This window comes from Microcaecilia unicolor, chromosome 7, assembly GCF_901765095.1.
Source record: "Microcaecilia unicolor chromosome 7, aMicUni1.1, whole genome shotgun sequence".
NCBI lineage: Eukaryota > Metazoa > Chordata > Amphibia > Gymnophiona > Siphonopidae > Microcaecilia > Microcaecilia unicolor.
This window is the reverse complement of record NC_044037.1, coordinates 199,000,433-199,014,361: the sequence shown is the minus strand read 5'-3', so window position 1 is coordinate 199,014,361 and position 13,929 is coordinate 199,000,433. Positions and strand designations below refer to the sequence as shown.

The 13,929-nt window shown below is 41.2% G+C and overlaps 1 protein-coding gene across 6 annotated transcripts in view; it reads right to left on the bottom strand.

Moving 5' to 3' along the window:
- Positions 1 to 13,929, bottom strand: part of ANKRD44 (ankyrin repeat domain 44) — a 477,800-nt gene that overhangs the window by 213,312 nt on the left and 250,559 nt on the right. For all 6 annotated transcript variants that reach the window (XM_030208682.1, XM_030208683.1, XM_030208686.1 and 3 more), the window contains exon 4: positions 9,302 to 9,372. In XM_030208682.1, the coding sequence (XP_030064542.1) occupies positions 9,302 to 9,372 (71 nt within the window). The remainder of the gene's footprint in view (positions 1 to 9,301; positions 9,373 to 13,929) is intronic.

The following is a 13,929-nucleotide window of genomic DNA, read 5'->3' as shown; positions in this document are numbered from 1 at the left end:
CCGCCTTCACCACTTTCTCCGGCAACGAATTCCAGAGTTTAATTACACGTTGGGTGAAGAAAAATTTTCTCCGATTTGTTTTAAATTTACGACACTGTAGTTTCATCGCATGCCCCCTAGTCCTAGTATTTTTGGAAAGCGTGAACAGACGCTTCACATCCACCTGTTCCACTCCACTCATTATTTTATATACCTCTATCATGTCTCCCCTCAGCCGTCTCTTCTCCAAGCTGTATAGCCCTAGCCTCCTTAGTCTTTCTTCATAGGGAAGTCGTCCCATCCCCGCTATCATTTTAGTCGCCCTTCGCTGCACCTTTTCCAATTCTACTATATCTTTCTTGAGATGCGGCGACCAGAATTGAACACAATACTCAAGGTGCGGTCGCACCATGGAGCAATACAATGGCATTATAACATCCTCACACCTGTTTTCCATACCTTTCCTAATAATACCCAACATTCTATTCGCTTTCTTAGCCGCAGCAGCACACTGAGCAGAAGGTTTCAGTGTGTTATCGACGACGACACCCAGATCCCTTTTTTTGTCCGTAACTCCTAACGTGGAACCTTGCATGACGTAGCTATAATTCGGGTTCTTTTTTCCCACATGCATCACCTTGCACTTGCTCACATTAAACATCATCTGCCATTTAGCCGCCCAGTCTCCCAGTCTCGTAAGGTCCTCTTGTAATTTTTCACAATCCTGTCGCGATTTAACGACTTTGAATAACTTTGTGTCATCAGCAAGTTTAATTACCTCGCTAGTTACTCCCATCTCTAAATCATTTATAAATATATTAAAAAGCAGCGGTCCTAGCACGGACCCCTGAGGAACCCCACTAACTACCCTTCTCCATTGTGAATACTGCCCATTTAACCCCACTCTCTGTTTCCTATCCTTCAACCAGTTTTTAATCCACAATAGGACATTTCCTCCTATCCCATGACCCTCCAATTTCCTCTGTAGCCTTTCATGAGGTACCTTGTCAAACGCCTTTTGAAAATCCAGATACACAATATCAACCGACTCCCCTTTGTCCACATGTTTGTTCACTCCTTCAAAGAATTGAAGTAAATTGGTCAGGCAAGATTTCCCCACACAAAAGCCATGCTGACTTGGTCTCAGTAATCCAAGTCCTCGGATGTGCTCTGTAATTTTGTTTTTAATAATAGCCTCTACCATCTTAATGACCAGGGGGAAATCTGGAATTAAATGTTGTCATATGAATTAGATAGCCAAGCGCCTCTGAACAGAATTCTTATCTTAATAAAGAAAAGTATAACCACTCTTGGTTTCACCCCGGCCTACGCTTGCTCAAGCAGCAGGTCCAGAGAGCAGAGAAGAAAAAGAACAGATACCTTACTCATTCATAAAGAGCATGCTACCAGTTATCTAACTGAGATTAGAATTGCAAAACATGCATTCTTTTCCTGCAGGATTTGCTCTGGTTGAAAACGTACCAAGAAGTTATTTAAAATAGTTAAATCAGAAACTGGCTCCTCAAAGAGCATGTTGGTTCTATCCTCCCCACTCTCTCAGCTTCAGACTTTTTTTTGCAAGAAAAGTTAGCTTTTTTTAATTCTAGCTTTCCTCTAGTTTCCTCTTTGATTAGTGAAGAAAGGCAAATCTATCTTAAGATCAGAGCCAGCCTTCAGTTCCTCTCTCTAATAGAACATATACTTTTTCTGGGGCTGTTCTCAGTCAAAGGTCTTTCTCTAATCTGACTACAATAGTTGAGATTTAAAAGATTTTATCTTTAATTTAATTTTAGCAAAACCCTTCCCTCCCTCTTAATGTAATGATTAACCTCAGCATTACTGCTAGGTCAGTACCACTGCTTTAGAAGCAATTATTAGGTCTATCCCAAAGAATCTCAGAGCTAACCTGAATGATTCAGTTTTTCACCTATTTCTGATCTTCCATTTGTGCTTAGGTTAGTTGAGAGAGTAGTGGTCTTTCAGTTTACCAATTTGTTTTTGGAACAAACTAATGTACTCCATCTTCAACAGTCAGGATTTTGGAAGGGCTTCAGCGCTGAAACAGTCTTAGCCTCCTTACATGGTTATACTAGGAGAGCCTTGGATCATGGCTCTGCAGTAATTTTGGTGTCATTAGATCTTACTTTGGCATTTGATCTAGTGAATCTTCAACTACTGCTGAACAGCCTTTTTGATACGAGAGAGGACAGGATTTCAGATGGTTTTCTTCGTACTTAGAAAACAGATCTTACAAGTTGCCTTTAGGTCTGATCTCTCTACTCCTTGTATCTTATCTTGTGGAGTACCACAGGGCTCCTTAGAACATAAGAGTTGACTTACTAAGTCAGACTAAGTGTCTATCTAGTCCAGAATCCTGTTGCCAACAGTGACCAGTCCAAGTTACATGTACCTGGCAAAGCCTCAACAAGTAGCAAGATTCCAGGCTACTTAATCTCAAGGATAAGCAGTGACTTTCTCCACGTTTATGGACATTTCCTTCAGGAGAGTTCCAGAGTTTCACTGTAGTGAAAAAATATTTTCTTTTATTTGTTTTAAATGTGACACTAAGGGGCTCATTTTCAAAAGACAAAATCATCCAAAAAGTGGCATAAATCTTAATTTGGACGTTTTTCTCACAAACCAATTTTTAGACGTTTTTCTAAGAAGTCTATCAAAAGTGCATTCAAATCACAAGGAGGCATCAGAGGCATGTTAAGGGCGGGATCTGGGCGTTCCTAACACTTGCACATTTTTCTGCCAAAATATAACAAAACAAAAACATCCAGAGCTATAAATTGGACGTTTTGGTCTAGACCTATTTTATTAAAGAATAAGCCACAAAAAGTGCCCTAAATGACCAGATGATCAATGCAGGAATAAAGGAATGACACCCCCTTACTCCTTCAGTGGTCACTGACCCCCTCTCAACCCGCAAAGATGTAAATGAAACAGTGCATACCAGCCTCTATGACAGCTTCAGATATTATGGCCAGTCCTATTAGAGCAGCAAGCAGGTTCCTGGAATAGCTTAGTGGTTGGTGCAGTGCACTGTGGAGGTGCCCCAGGCCCATAATCCACTCTATTACATTTGTGGTGGAAAGTGTCAGCCTCCCCCCCCCCCAAAAAAAAAAAAAAATCCAAACCATCTGCACCCACATATAGGTAACACCTGCAGCTATAAGGACTATTGCAGTGGTATATAATTGGGTACAGTAGTTTTTTCATGGGTTTTGAAAGGCTCAACATACGGGGGGTAATGGTGAGATGTGTACCTAGGACCTTTTATGTGAAGTCCACTGCAGTGCCCCCTAGGGTGCCCCACTGCTCTGCCTGTGTGGCCAGTCTACTAGTAAAGATGTCTCCTCCTATGTCCCAATGGCTTGATTTTGTACGTTTTTCACTTGGACTTTTTTTTTTTTTTAATGGTCCAAAAAGATAGACGTAATAAGCACATCATCATCTAGTAAATGGTCATTTTCAAAAAAAACCCAAAAAGATAAGACATTTTCCTGGTTTGAAAATGGTCATTTTCGCTAATTGATTTTTGGACGTTTTCAGCAAAACGTCCAAAGTAGGATTTAGACATCATATCAAAAATGCCCCTACATGTAACTTCATGGAGTGTCCTTTTTGAAAGAGTAAACAATCAATTCACACTAACCATTCCACTCTATTCAAGATTTTACAGACCTTAATCATAGCTCCCCTCAGCTGTCTCCTCCAGCCTAAAGAGCCCTAACTTCTTTAGCTCCTTCTTGGGTTCTGTTCTCATTAATCTTTGTCTTAGGCCCTTGGCCACACTCAAATCAAGCTTTTAGCATAGATATGTATCACTACACAGAAGATGTGCAATTAACTTACTGTGTGGATCCTAGGAACCAGGATTCATCTGCTCTGAATTCATCTTACTGCCATTTTTATCTAAATCCAGATAAATATTTGGCCATGTAGATATCATACTACTAGGGAGCAGTCCTGTAATTCTCTCCTGTGGGCACACCAATCTCTTTTAGGGATGCTATTAAAATACAGGGCTGTTGTTTTGACTCTAAACTCCCCTTCAAAGACGCAAGTCTCATCAGTTGTAAAGTCATGTTTTTTTTGTCTTGAAGAAATTCAGGCTATTCCTCAGATATCTTAATAAGGCCTTAAGAAATCTATTTATACATTCATTTATATTCTCTCATTTGAATTATAGGAATGCTATTTTACAGGGCATCAAACATTCCATCTTAAAACAACCTCAAAATGTATATAATACAGCAATAAGGCCCTTATATTCTGTTAATACATTTTCCCATGTCATGCCCTTGTTAGTGACAGAACATTGGCTCCCAGTTAATTATAGGATTTCTTACAAAACTCTGCTCTTGCACAAAGTTTTCTATACTAGTCTCCTTCAGTATCTCTCTTCCAACTGATTCCTATAAGCCAAAAAGAGAATATAAGATCATTGTCATCTCCCTTTGATGACACATACTCATCTTAAAAGTACTCACCATACTGCATTCTTTTTATTTGCACATTATGGAATTCCTTGCCACTTTATCTCCAAACAGAATCATCTTAATTAAATTTAATAAGGATTTTAAGATCTACTTTATAAAAGTTATTGGGGAGGTGCCCTCTTTTTGTCCTCTTGCTTTTTACTTTTATATTGAAGTATGTGCATAATGATTATATAAGTTTTATTGTTTTCATGTTTAGTAAACCATACCAGAGTTCCCCTCTTCCTGGTACTGTGAGGGTTTTTTTATTTTTACATTTCTGCTGCTATTACTATGTATGAATGTCTGTTGCATTTACATATTTTGAACTCCTTTTTTATCATTACTTATAAATGTTTTCTGTGTGTAGATATCTCAATTTTCTAAACTAGTCTGGTGAAATAGCTAATTTTTAAATAAACTGAAAAGGGCATTCTCTAAGCAGGCCTCTTACCCCCCCCCCCCCCCAAAAAGATGGAAACACCCCCTGAAAATAAATAACACCCTGGCGTCCCACCATGCGTTCGCTGACTCTGATCATTGGGCGGAAGCAAATGCAGGCGCTAGTATGGTGCTATTGGCCTCTAGCGCCCTAATTTGCTTCTGAACATCGGCCCATGAGGTTAACAAGAGCACAATAAAAAGGGGGAAAAAAATCCTCCAACTAAACCCAAACACTAGCCATTAGCATATCCTGTGAAAAAGTTAATTCCTTGTCCCTTCTCCCAACTAAACCAAACCAAACGAGCAGCTCCTGTATTCTCATGAATATATGATGATTTCTGAGACCCAAAATGGAAGACAAGCCTAACAATCATAAAATGAGGCAAACTGTATTTCTAGGATCATCCTGTTTTTCAGTGAATGTTATTTCCATTTACAAATTCATTTTTCAAACTATTATTTGAATATTTGATTTACTAAAGTATTTTTGATGTCTATTTGCTCTATAATTGAACATCCTCCCTTGTCTTCCGCTTTTTCCTATTGTCTAGTTTCAGGATGTTTGGATAATGTGTTTGTATGAATCTGAAGAATATAAATGAAAAAGTTCTTCCCAGTACCGGGCAGTATGAAATGTGCCAGTCCTATTTATGGCCTCAATAATAAACTGCAGTTTAACTCTAACTGCTCTCATGAAAACCAAAAAAATGTTGGGGAAAAAAAGAATACAGCAAATTCTGCAAGGTAGACTCAGAGCAAAATTATAACGCTGACAAAATGAAATGTTATTATGAGTTAGGAGAAGGTCACAGCACTAAAACAAGCAAGGATAAAAGATTACAGAACTCACTTGACAAAATGCAACTTTTTTGAGCAAATGTCGATAAAATTCTGATCCTGGAGTCATGGATTTGATATACTGCTTTTCTGTGGTAAAACCAAAACAGTTTAAATGTATTATACGCAGACATTTTCTCTGTCCCTAGAGAACTCACAATCTAAGTTTTGTACCTGAGGCAATGAAGGGTTTGGGTTGGTGACTGAAGGAGTAGCCTAGTGGTTGGTGCAGCGGACTTTGATCCTGGGGAACTGGGTTCAATACCCACTGCAGCTCCTTGTGACTCTGGGCAAGTGACTTAACCCTCCATTGCCCCAGGTACAAAATAAGTGCCTATATATAATATGTAAATCACTTTGAATGTAGTTGCAAAAACCACAGAAAGGCAGACTATCAAGTCTCATTCCCATTCCCCTTAAGTGACTTGTCCAGGATCACTAAAAGCCACAGTGGGAATCAAACCCAGGTTGTCAGCTCACTACCCTTATCTGGTTAACAATTCTGCTCAGTTCAGCACATCTGAAATGCCTTTAAAAGGAAGAAACTGCGGGTATAATTAATTTTTCCATTGGGATCATTTGTGGCCCAGATGGTTTGTATAAGCAATGGTTATTCCCATTTAGCAACTGTTCAGTGACTTATATAAAGAAAATTGAAGCCCACTGTTCTCTTCCTAGTAGATATAAACCCACATGGCTAGAATAGAGCTCATTTAACCATAAAAATAAAACAGTTTGTGTTAAGTGACCATAAACTGAAAGGAAAGGAAAACTTAACAACCTAACTCTATCCTAAGGGTATTTCCTTCAAAATAAGAGGATGAGGCATCCACTTATGATAGTTTTAGCTTTCTGTGAAAACGAGAGACAAATGATGAAGCACTAGCTTAAGTCCGTTATAGTGCAGTATAGTATGCCTCTCCATGCGCCTAGCTCCCTGCTGTAGCACTGGCTTAGGTTTGGTATAGTGCAGCATATATAACATATAATATAGTAGATGACGGCAGAGAAAGACCTGTGCGGTCCATCCAGTCTGCCCAACAAGATAAACTCATATGTGCTACTATATATGTATGCATCTCCATGTGCCTAGCTCCCTGTTGTAGCACTGGCTTAGGTCCGGTATAGTGCAGCACAGGATGCTTCCCCATGCACCTAACTCACTGCTGTAGCACTGGTTTAGGTCTGGTATAGTGCAGAACAGGATGCTTCCCCATGAGCCTAGGTCCCTTCTATAGTACTGGCTTAACTCCAGTATAGTGCAGCCTAGGATGCTTCCCCATGCACGCTGTGGCATTGGCTTAAGTCCGGTACAGTGCAGCACAGGATGCTTCCCTATGCACCTAGCTCCCTGCTGTAGCACTGGCTTAGATCCGGTATACAACAGCACAGGATGTTTCTCCGTGCACCTACCTCCCTGCACCCTTTTGCTAAAGTACTGGCCCTCCTCCGAGCACAGAGTGCCAAACTTCCAGAGAATTTGGCATGATTCATATATGGACAACTGATCAGCATGGACTTTAAGGCAACTAGTTTACCCAACTGTGCTCCAAACTAGACTTGAACCCAATTCTCTGAACAAGAGGTTTGAGGAGACCTGAATGGTTCTCTTGGGAGGCACAGGTAGGGTGGAGGTGGCTTTAAATCAAAACACTGTTAAAAGTCCCCATTTTTGGATTCGCTGACCATGGTGGCACGTAGTAGAATCCTGAATGCATAAATAATACAGTGGGAACGTGGCAAAGGGTGGGACAGGGAGATGGTTTTGGGGGGGGGGGGTAGCAGGGTGGAGGGAACGGGGGGGGGAATGACTTTATGTGGATAGTTTCACTATGACTGTGTATTGTGGCGTCATATCTGGTGGGTTGAACACATGGTTGTTACATTATGTTAACGTCACTGGTTAGCAGTTGTCAACAACACAAACCTGGAAAACAAAAATTTAACAAAAGAGGGGGGGTAGGGGGGGAAAACGTATTGAATATTGTGGCTATGCCGGATGATTATCTTGTATTGAAATGCTAGTTATAAGGTGAATGTTTCTGTTTGGTTGCACAGAGCAGTATATTAATCAAACAGCTTTAAATGTAAACATAATAGAGGCGACACTTTTAGATGAAGGGCTATGAGAAACAAGGCCCTTTGCGGTACATTATACTGAACGGTATTAAGCCTCATGCAGTAGGAACATCTGTGTACTGTTGACAACTCCTTGTTGATGATAGCTTTATGTACGTTGCAAGAAGCAGATTCACGCATACAATGTTGAAGCATAATATGATGAAACTATAGAATAAGTATGTGGTTACGGAGAGGGGATTGGGAGGTGGGGAGAAAATGGAAAAACTGTAGGGTGACATCAGCTATGATGATGACATGTTGTGATTGTGTGTTGCTTTGAGATTTTGTATATGTTATGTTAACGTCAATAAAAAGCCTTAAACATAAAAGTATTTGGGGGGGTTCTATTGTTCCCTGCAAAATGCAATTGAGTAATTAACTCTTTTTGTTTTAAGCTGTGGGATATCTGTTTATTGTATGCTCCTTTGCATTTTATTCATAGTTATTGCTGACTTGATATCATAAGATGCTTTGGTAATGTATTTCTGTTAATAAAGGCCTTCATAAAAATAAAAGTCCGAGCAGCATAGATCAATCCCCACATCTGACTTCTGTTCCCCAGAACGCTTGTGTGCAAGGGTCCAGAAGGAGCTGTTATTTGTGGCACCTGCCCAATGGTCATTGCTGCAATGACTGAGCTAAGCGGGGACACTGTTATGAATGTAAAGAGGGAACCCTTGGGTATTTGCAACTGAAGGCTGATGGAGATGTAGCTGAATACCGGCCGGTTCTGACTAAACTGGAAGTCAAAAACAGCAAAGGAGACTGATGGGCAAAAAATAAAATGAAAAGAAAAGCCTATTCTGCTTCCTTGATCCTTATCTCTCTTTCTTTTAGGGCATTTTGGTTTGCCAATCCGTCTGACACACCAGCATCATAGACTTTTAATGGTGGAAGGTAATAAACTCAAAATATAAATTCTAGGGGAAGGATCAACTAGGGACCAGAGCAGCTACTTTGACCACCTCTAACGCCCCTTCCCCACATACTATATCCTCTCTGCAACCCATTCCCCAATCTGCCTCTCCCCTACCTCACATACATTTCTCCCTCTCAGCAATGGTAACACACACATATATCCTAGATGCCACTGTAACATATATGCAGGTGATGTAGTCACTAAATGCCTCTTAAGTTGCTATGAAGGTCCAAAGTAATTGTAGGGAGTACAGTGGAGGAGCAGCCTAATGTCTAGAGCAGTGGGCTAAGAACCAGAAAAACCAGGGCTCAAATCACACTATCGCTCCTTGTGATCTTGAGCAAGTCCCTTAATCCTCCTTTATCTCAGGTACAAATTTAGATTATAAGCCTTCTGGGGACAGGAAAATACCTACTGTACCTGAATGCAACTCGCCTTGAGCTACTGAGAAAGGCGTGAGCTAAATCCAAATCCCTTGCAATTTTGTGTACTAGGATCACCTGCCTGTACGCACCTCACTCCTGGAAGCAACAGCTCGATGAAGAGGAGTCAGCCACATATTGTCCTTGGCATTTACCCGAGCTCCTGTAACCAAAAGTAAACACATTAATATAGCATTCAATATAAACAATGTCATGGTGCAACTGAAAAACAAACAAAAAAAAAAGACACCACAGGTGGAGTTACTAGTTCACTGCCTTGAAAAAATGGAATTGGGGGAATAAGGTCTAATATAATCTCTATACAGAGGAGGCACTACATGCAAATCTCTCTCATGAAAATTCCTTACTTTATAGCTGCAGTTTCATCCTACTCTTTATACTTCATTCACAACTACTTGGATATTCTTCCACTATGTTTCATTCTTTCCCTCTCCCCTTTATTCCGGTCATTGCAGTGCTAGACCTGGCCAGAGGCCATGAATTAGGACTTGCCTGATTGCTTATTTATTTTAAAATATTTATACCTCACCAATTACAAATAGTTCTAGGTAGTCTACAAAGGGCATAAGATATAATAAATTAAACTGATGGTGTTGAAAATCTGTCTGAGAATAGAGACCCCCCGGGTCCGGGTTGTAAATGATTATGATTAATGTAACAATTAAATCAGGGGAGACAAAACGTTTAAAGCTAGATGATTCTGCTTACAACTGCTGAATAATAATTTACTGGACATTGAACTAATGTTGAAATAACTTGAGATAGGTTCTAGACATAACACTTATTTCTAAGCTAACAGAATGATAAAGAATTAGGCCGTGTCCATGATCCCATTGCTTTTGGGAAATCATAGCTTTGTCAGCATTAAGTGACTTGACGTGATTTAGAAAGATAAAATATAGGTCAGCTTGTTACTAATATGCTGATGGACAATTGCTGACATATTTTGATATCACAACAAAGGTAATGATTAGCGAGTAATGTTTTCCATGTGATGCTGATAACATGTAATTCCTGAATCTAATGATGATGTGGCGATATATATTGTGTATGTGCTTTATTTCAATTTCACTTGACCTCTTCAGGAAAATTTAGGATAAAGAACTGATAGGTTCCTTGGTGGGGGAGGGCATATAAAGATCAGCCTAACCCTTCACGTTTTCAAAACAAATACATGACATTCAAGAACACAGTAACATTAAGGGTCTAGGGCCAGATGCACTAAACTTAACGAGCCATTAACGAGCAAGTAGTAAACCCTGGCATGCACTAAAGACTTTTTTCCGACGACCGTAGCAGCTAACGAAAACGGAATGCAGATGAGCAAATTGTGTAGAAACCCTATTGTAATGAGATGCACTAACCTTTTCCGATTGCCTTAACGCTGGAAAATCTAACGAGAGGTCTGTACCTCTTGTTGGGGCTGCGCGGGATTGAAAAACTGCTACAAAAGTAACAAAATCAAAAAAATTGGGGAAAAAAAGTCAAGTGCTCGTCAGTGCAATAATAAAAACGTCTATTTTGGCTGTCATCCCCCCTTCCCCATCTCCCTGAGCTAAATGCGCTGTGATTGGCTCAGAGACTTCCAGGTCTCTCAGCTGAGTGAAGCATGGCCAAAAAAAGACGTTTTTATTATTGCAGGGGGAAAAGGCGGCCAAAATGGGCGTGTTTTTTTGGATGGGCGTCCTCAACTGCACTGTCCTCTGGATTGAGGCGCATCGGAGGGGGTGAGCAGCACGGTGTCTTCGGGGGTGGGGGGGAATGACGGCCAAAATAGACTTTTTTATTATTGCAGGGGGGGAGGCGGCCAAAATGGGTGTTTTTTTTGGATGGGCGTCCTCAACTGCACTGAGCCGCATCGGAGGAGTGAGCGGCGCAGCGTCTTCGGGCAGCACAGGGAGGCTTATTTGGCATGCGCAGACCAGCCAGCATAACGCTTGGCTGCTCTGTGCATGCTCGACTGGCCAATTGGCTGAGTGTTTAATGATGGAATAGAGAATGCAAGTGAGCTACAACGAGCAGCTCATTTGCATTCCTATTCCTTGATGCATGCCCATTCGCTAAGGGAATCGGTAAGGGAAGGGCTCTAACGATTGTTTAGTGCATCTGGGCCCTAGTTTACTAAGCCACGCTGTAGGTGTGAAAACTTTTTAGCAAGTGCTAATGCTAGAGACACCCATAGGAATATAATGGATGTCTCTATCATTATCATGCCTACAGCACGGCTTAGTAAACAGGACCCCAGATCCCTAACAATGAAACTGAAGCAATAAAATCACAGTCTCCTCACAGAACTAGAAGTAAAACAAAAGCTTTGTACCTTCTTTCAGAAATCCAATAAATCAGTTTGCAACCTGACATCCACAGGCAATTGATTGTAACACTTATGCACTAGGGACTATATTCTATAAATAGCACTGAAAAAAAGCATTAACCCTCGGATTCTATATAGTGCACTTAGATTTAGGCACCAAAATTGGGGCAGATTCTATAACACCGTGTGTATCTTAATTGGCTTAACAAGCTAATGAGCACTGACAACAGCACTTGGCAAGCAATGAGCACTAATTGGGACCGATTAGAACATAGGTGCACAACTCACTAAGCATATTCTGTAACGATGTGCGCCAAACTTCTAACGTATGGAGGCAAAAAGGGGCGGAGTTATGGATGGGGAAATTGGTGTTCCAAAATTTAGGCGTCTAGTTATAGAATATGGCCCAGTGTGCCTAAATCTACATGCTACGATTTACATCATGTCTTAATTGGTTAGAATGGATGCACAAAGATGCCAGTGCTGAAATATCAACCAAGCATATTCTATAATCAGCGCCTAAATCTAGGTACCAATTATAGAATACGCTTAATTGGCACTGATTTCAGTGCCGATTTCAAAGGCACCATATATAGAATCTCCTCCTAAATGCTGTTCTATAGATAGTCCTCAAAGTTAGGCAATGTTTATAGGCTAGCACTTAGCGCCGGGAACTGCGACTACATTTAAACGTGACCATTTTCATCAACAAAACCTTAGTTTAAAGCCCTGTGTCTAAATTAGGTGCGAATCCCCCTTATTCTATAACAACATGCATAAATTGCGAGTAACGGCTAACGTAGGAGTTTATTTCCTATATCACGGCTGTCTTTTTCGACAGGAACGCTTGGCTTAAAAGGTTTTCTCCATTCATTTTCAGAGGCATTGGACATTTATACACCTTGCACACTTTACAACAAAACCCTGACCCCTGAGGCAGGCGTTGTCTAACGCCGAAACACGGCCCGTGTCGGGTCATCTGTTAATAAAATACTCCTGTTGTCTCAGTCTTGAAGGCCCAGTGTTGCTTTTTTTGTTTGTATACTTTCTATGTATGCTGTACACCCTCTCTGTTTGTTTTGTACAAATTGGGTGCACAAAATTTAAAGCGCTGTTTAAAGAATTTGGGAGTAAATGCTTAATGTGTGGATGAAATGATAATTCAGACCCTTAAATGACAACCTAACTGATTCTTTAAAATACCTAGGAATTCGGCTCACAATGAACACCTCGGACCTGTATCACTTAAATGTTGAGGTTTTACTAGACCATACTAGGGATAAATTAGACTCCTGGATGAACCTCCCCCTGTCATTAATGGGACGGGTGCACCTAATACAGATGGTGTTGTTCCCTCGATGGTTGTATGTTTTACAAACACTGCCAATCCGTTTGTTGCAGAGGGATTTGAGAAGGGTGACACGCCTTTTCAGTCGTTTCTGCTGGGCAGGAAAGAAGCCCAAATTCAGCCAAGACATGTTAGTTGGGAGCTGGAAGCAAGGAGGTATAGGCTTCCCGGATCTGTTCTTATACAATCAGGCATGTTTACTAAGACATCTGGGAGATGTGTTCAATGTTACGCAATATTACACACCCCTGACTCTGGAGCAAGCTTTTTTTGCGCCATACGAGGTGATGGCCCTTATCCACTTGCCTCGCAGCCTGATCCCTTCTAAATTTAAAAAAAGTATTTTACTCCAATCTCTCCGGGAGGCGTGGCAGTGGTGGATGAGGCAGATGGGAGGACATCCACACATTACGGATCAGTTGCCAATTGTGGGTAACCCAGTTTTCACGGCGGGGCTGGATAACCCAGCCTTTGGTAGCTGGCGAGGGTAGGGTATTACGCGCTTGGAACATTTGTTATCAGAAAACGGGCAGATAATAACATTTGACGATCTTCAGGAAAAGGTGGGGACTACATGGGGCAACAGATTTGCTTATGCACAGATCACGCACTATATGAAATCTCTGGATCAGACAACCCTGAAGGGGAGGATGGGTGAGACAATTCGAGGTTTCCTTGAGGAATTGAGGACTGAGAGGTATTCGGTCTCTGGTCTGTACGGAGCCCTGGTTCGGCGTAGACCTAAAAGACAATATGACAGCCTTAAAAACAAATGGGAACAGGATTTGGGATCCTCATTAGCATCTTGGGATGTGGCAGCTACTCTGAAGGGCATTCGTACATTAGTACAGGATGAAAGACTGAGGGAATGTGGATATAGAGTGGTCCTTCGGGGTTACATGTCTAAAGCACAGCTGGCTCATGTGTTGGGGCCGGGCAGTTCAGCATGTTCCAAATGTGGCGGGGGTCCCAGCTTATACTACCACGCACTATGGCAATGCCCCAAGGTGCGGGCGTTTTGGCAAAGAATAAAGGGG